This window comes from Atta colombica, unplaced genomic scaffold (assembly GCF_001594045.1).
Source record: "Atta colombica isolate Treedump-2 unplaced genomic scaffold, Acol1.0 scaffold82, whole genome shotgun sequence".
In the NCBI taxonomy this organism is placed as follows: Eukaryota; Metazoa; Arthropoda; class Insecta; order Hymenoptera; family Formicidae; genus Atta; species Atta colombica.
Window position 1 is genome coordinate 588,051 of NW_017259575.1, and position 5,661 is coordinate 593,711.

The window sequence follows — 5,661 nt, forward strand, 5'->3', positions numbered from 1 at the left end:
GTTTTTCTTTGCTCGAAACTATTTCTTATCTATCAGAAGTATCTTTCAGAAACTCAAAGACTCGGTCTCCAATGTTAGTTGTCAATTTGTTCACGATCATGAATATTTGTGAAATATATTTTTCTTAAAGCTGATTGATATTCGCTCCGAAATTTCTTTAACTGGCATTGCAAATCTACAAACCTTTAAATTAATGTATCTTTGTTAGAGTTGACATAATTGAATAATTTTTTTTTCATTTTGAAGTTCAAAATCCGAGGAATAAGATTAAAATTGTGAAAAACATTGTTATAAATAATTTTTCATAACGCAATTGAAAAAAATGTCTGATGGATCACGCGTATACTTGGACTTGCGAAATGCGAATATCGGTTAGGATTAAACGGATTAAATCTTTATTACAGATTTTGGCACTCTGTTAACGGGCAGAACATCGCAGTCTCTGCGTCGCGATGAACCGAATCCGACGACAGTTTACAACAGCGCCTACAACTACCTAGCGACCGGTCGCTTCACGTTTCACCGTAAGAATATCTACTACGCGTTCTATTTGTCCGCGTCGACGCCCCGACCGCGTAGCATACAATTCGTCGACGGATCCGGCAATATTCTCGAAGAGCAGGTGATTGATCCAGTTGGTGGTGCTTATCAGAACACCACTGGCAAACTCTGCGGCGTGTGGAGACGCGTGCCACGCGATTATCGCAAGTTGCTACGCGAGGAACGGCTACACGTGTCCTTCCTCTGGGAGCCTTCATCAAGCTTAACCGGCCAGTTGTCGCGTTATCGCGCTCTTTCGACCGAGCAATTCTCCGCACTCTTGGAACCGGCGATGGGCGTCGACCGGTCGTTGATGTCCGGCGCGGGCGCAACAGCGATTGTATCCGCTTCATCCGCGTCAGCGCCGTCGATTCACGTGTCCCTCGTCTTCAACGGTCTCTTCCTGCCGAACGATGTGGCCGATGTTCCGTTAGTTGTTCAGCTGGAACATCACGAGAAGGATCACGTGGTCCTTCGCGAAGAAATAATAGTGAGAAAGCCATCGAACGAGCTGAATTACGGAGAAGTCCGTAGCGCACTTTCCGGGACCGATCTTCGTCTTTTGACTCGAGGCAAGTTGTTGATCAGTATAATGTCTCGCAAAGATCCGCAGGCTCTTCGACTGATCGGCATGATAGGTTCACGCGCAACCTGCGACATGTATCAAACATTGCTGCTGTCGGAAACACCGTCCGTGGCATCCGGATTGGCTTGGGTCTTTTTGGATCGTGTCGGTGCGCTACGCTACGGAGTGCAATTGATAGGACTTGAAGAAGAGAGCCCTTTGGTGACGTTGGTGGATGAGGGCGGGAAACGGAGAATGGAACTCGAAGATCTGACACCTTCGTTGATCGGCGGCTCCCTCGCGAATGGTTCCTTAGACCGACCTGGACCCAGACTATTGCAGCCACTATTCAATGAGGAACTCTCCGTAGTCGCTGCCAGCCATGTCGGCTCCATGTTGCGCGGTAGACTTTTAGAGAGACCTGTGGCGGACGCTAGAGATACGGCCGCACCTGTGCTACTACGAAGATTGACCAAGGAGCCAACGTATCCTGGACCGGTCGGCTTGATATGGACCGCGGTGGATTTAGATTGTTCTTTACACTATGAACTAGAACTCGCTGGTTTCCCGCCCTCCTCGCAAGAACCGCGAACGTTTCGTTTATATTTAGAAACGATGCCCATGCTAGCCCAGGGAGCTCCTGTCGCTAGAAGACTTCTCGAAGAATTCACGGGATACTCTCTCGAAGGTTCGGTCACCGGACTATCATCGTTGGAACTCTATAGGATCGAGTCGGGTATCGGTTTTCTCGAAGTGACAGACAAGCAGGTCACACACATTCTGAAGGCCCCTTTCAAGGCGAGAGCACCGTTCAGTTGTTTGCCACACTATGCCGACAACGACGTCACCTCTGTGGTAGCCTATAATCTACAACCACCTAGGTCGGATATCGAGACAGGTGCGTGTTTCCACGAGACCAGATTCTACGAGGAAGGCACGCAATGGACCTCGAACTCGGATCCTTGTTCGATGTGTCATTGCTATCGTGGCTTGGCGCAATGCGACACAGTACCCTGTCCGACGGTCTCTTGCGAGTTGGGAAAGCAACTCAAACAACCGCCGACTGGTCACTGTTGCCCGATATGCGCAGGTAAAGGGGTTTATGTATTTATTGAAACTGGAAATAATTTTTTTTTATACAAAACGAGAATATCTACGTAAGAGAAGGACAGAACGGAACATAAAACATAACTTGCATAAATTTATGTGCAAAATTGCAAAAGAGATAAGTTAAATATCGCCTAAAACGCTCGAATGATAAATTATATTTGGTAAAGTTATTTGATAAAACTATTCCTAAATATGATATTATATCGACATATTTAATATTTCGTTAATAATTTATTCAGATTCAATGAATGCCGAAACTAATGCTACAATCAAGAATAATGCTACAAGAGGTTGTACGTTAGCCGGACAATATCATCTCGCGGGATCATCCTGGCATCCATATCTACCACCAGCAGGATTCGATACATGTGCAGTTTGTACTTGTGACGTAAGTTTCTACTCTTATTTTTGTTTTATTAGAATCGTAGTTGGATCGATAGCGACACATATTTATGAAATATTCTACACTGTGCGTCACATAATTTCCTAATATGTTATAATTACGCTTTGGCTTAAATCGCGTTAAAATGATCACCAGTATTTCATCATTCGACGCGATTTTTACAGCGATTTTTACAGCGATTTTTACAGCGCGGAAAAACCTGAGCGTGCCACACCACGTCTGAAGAATGCGGTTGCGGTCTGGCAGTTAGTAATGAGCTTAATTGAATGATTCAGCGACAAGATTTTCTAAACGATTGCAGTTTATTTAATACTCGGCAATCGCTTCCTAGCCAATTGACACCATGCAGAAGTCATTCGAAAATATCTCGCGTTATGTATCAGGGAACGACGTACATCTTTTACAAATTTCTACACAACAAACATTTATACACTTTTAAAGCATTACGAAATTTCTAGGCTGCAATCCGATTCACAACGTTCTCAAAAGCATTTTGTTATTAGATAAACAAGGACAAATTATGCTTATGAACATTATATAAGTGTGAATCGAACCGCAGTCCTAAATTTCCACAGATTCCAGTAATAAATTGTAAATGCGACACGGTGAAGTGAGCAAAACGCGTGAAATGTGTGTGTTACGTACGGGACGCGACTAGGTATGAGAGATCACCTTCGCAATTTACATCGGAAATCCATTTGTCTCACAGGCTGTCACGCTGGAGGTAAAATGCCCGTTGGTACAGTGTCCGCCGCTTGAGTGCGACGAGAAGATCGCCGTTAGGCTAGACAAGAAAGCCTGCTGCAGACAATGCCCACCATCAACGAGCCTTAGCAATGTAACCACCACCGCATCGAGCGACACCATACGCCTACCGAGAGATCAAGCTTTACCTTCAACGAGGCGCACCGCGGAAGAGATACTCTCTTCCGGTGGTTGCAAGTATCCTTTCGGTGGACCCTATGAGAATGGTATGGAATGGCATCCCCGGTTGCACTCGCACGGCGAGGTAAAGTGTGTCAAGTGCCGCTGCAAGGTGAGAAATCTTGATCGTTAAAGTCGTGAGAAAAATGAAAAGTGAACAAATGCGCATTAATTATCACCGCAATTCTCGACTTGGTCGCAATTCGTTCCAAAACAACTGGATCGATGAATAAATCGCTATTTTTATGATCTCTCATTATCAAGCATGTCTGATTACTTATTTGAACTTATTTGAATGAGATGAATCTCGCAATCGCGTCTTGTTGTCAAGCAGAGAGTCTTAGAACTCACTTTATTTTTGGTCGTTACACTCAATTCATTCGTTAGACGGTCATTGCGCGGTCGTCCCGTTGCGATATCCAGACATGGACACGACGAGAAATCTTTAAGGCGAAAACCTTTAACCGGACTCGTTCGTCTGGCCCGACCATTATAGGGTCCATCCATTATGATGAAAATGGAACACTGCGGCCTCGGTTGGCTTTGCGTCGCGTCGTGTCGCGTCGCGACGTCACAAGACGGAGCGAAAAATAATCGTCTCAATCGTGAGAAATGGATTTTGTATTCCAACAGACCTCGTTGCACCGGTTCTTCTCTCGCATTTCGTTTTTATTACTCGCATTCGGTTTTTTTCATTGATGGATAAATATCTCGTCTTGCTACACATATGCATTTCTTCTTTTTATCTAAGTCTGTTAAGTAAGTGTACAGTCTGAGTTGTTTTCACGGGTTTCAGCGGTGTTCCTTAACACTAAAAGTTATTGTCCAGTTCCTGTTTTTTAAATTAATATTATATTTTTTTATGTAAAAGAGATTCTGAAATTTTTTACTTATTAATATAATTATGTTTTTTATTACTGATGAAATATTTAATTTTTCAACACTTTCTTTATTTTCATAGTAAGCCATATAGCACAATTCCAGCAATATTGCAATAATTGCCAGCAATATATTATGTTAATATTCATTCGTATACTTTTAATGTACGTTTAATGATACAATACGTTTAATGATACAAAGAATGGATATACATCTATATGTATGCATCATCCTATATTACATCATAGAATAGAATAGAATGAACAATGCGAAGTGGATCGCTGATCTGTTCTGGAATGATCCGTTTCCGCGCCGCTCGCCATCATGACTGGCATTTGCTGGCATTCCTTGCGGATTTCGCATAAATGCTTAAATGGTGATCATAATAGGACCGTTCCCTCTGCTTCTTTCAGAACGGCGAGGTCAGGTGCGACAGGAAACGGTGTCCACGGTCACTTTGTAACTCGATCGCGCATCAGATGAAGCGCGGCGAGCACGTGGCGGACGCCGACGACTGCTGTACGGCGCAGTGCGAGCATCGCGCGAGGCGTCATCATCGCAACAACCATCATCCGGCGCGGCGGCACTCTATGACGCCACGCGAATTGAGCTGAGCCTGGTAGTTCCGGAGAAGAGTCTGCCCCGGTCCACGAGGAAGCTCCGCCGCCTGCACTATAGTCGTCGTCGAATGATGACGAAATCAGTCACGGCCGACCATTATTCGTCACGCGATCGCTCTCTTCGTGTATCGTACGACCCGAGGGGCTCTCGAGACGGAAAACCACATCAAACCACCGAACGGTTCTGTACACGTGCACGTTCGCACGCGCAAAATCGCGAGAGCTGGATTACAGATGTTCACCTGAGCTGAATTAAGTAGGCGAGGAAAGAGGGAACAGCAGAAGAATAAGAAATTACAAAGACGAGAGAGAGAGAGAGAGAGAGAGAGAGAGAGGGAGAGAGAGAGAGAGAGAGAGAGAGAGAGAGGGAGAGAGAGAGAGAGAGAGAGAGAGAGATCGACTATATGTTTACTACTTCGCGTTTTGACCGGCAAAATGAGCGAGAAACGCCTGTGTAAACTTTGTCATTTTAATTTTTAGCAATGGTATTCGAGGTGACAAGAGTAATTACTAATTAATTAAATGATGACGAATGCGTGCTCGTCGCTCAAAGTTTGTCGTTGTCGGTGGCGCGTACAGGAAGTCGCGAGAAATAGCCTAGTGCAATAAAAGGAAGGACG

At 44.6% G+C, this 5,661-nt stretch overlaps 1 protein-coding gene across 2 annotated transcripts in view; it reads left to right on the forward strand.

Moving 5' to 3' along the window:
- Positions 1–5,386, forward strand: part of LOC108692814 (dorsal-ventral patterning protein Sog) — a 32,947-nt gene extending 27,561 nt beyond the window's left edge. For both annotated transcript variants that reach the window (XM_018201309.1, XM_018201310.1), the window contains exons 5-8: positions 405–2,195; positions 2,455–2,603; positions 3,328–3,654; positions 4,835–5,386. In XM_018201309.1, coding sequence (XP_018056798.1) covers positions 405–2,195; positions 2,455–2,603; positions 3,328–3,654; positions 4,835–5,035 — 2,468 coding nt within the window. In that variant the 3' untranslated portion in view covers positions 5,036–5,386. The remainder of the gene's footprint in view (positions 1–404; positions 2,196–2,454; positions 2,604–3,327; positions 3,655–4,834) is intronic.
- The last annotated feature ends 275 nt before the right edge of the window (positions 5,387–5,661 follow it).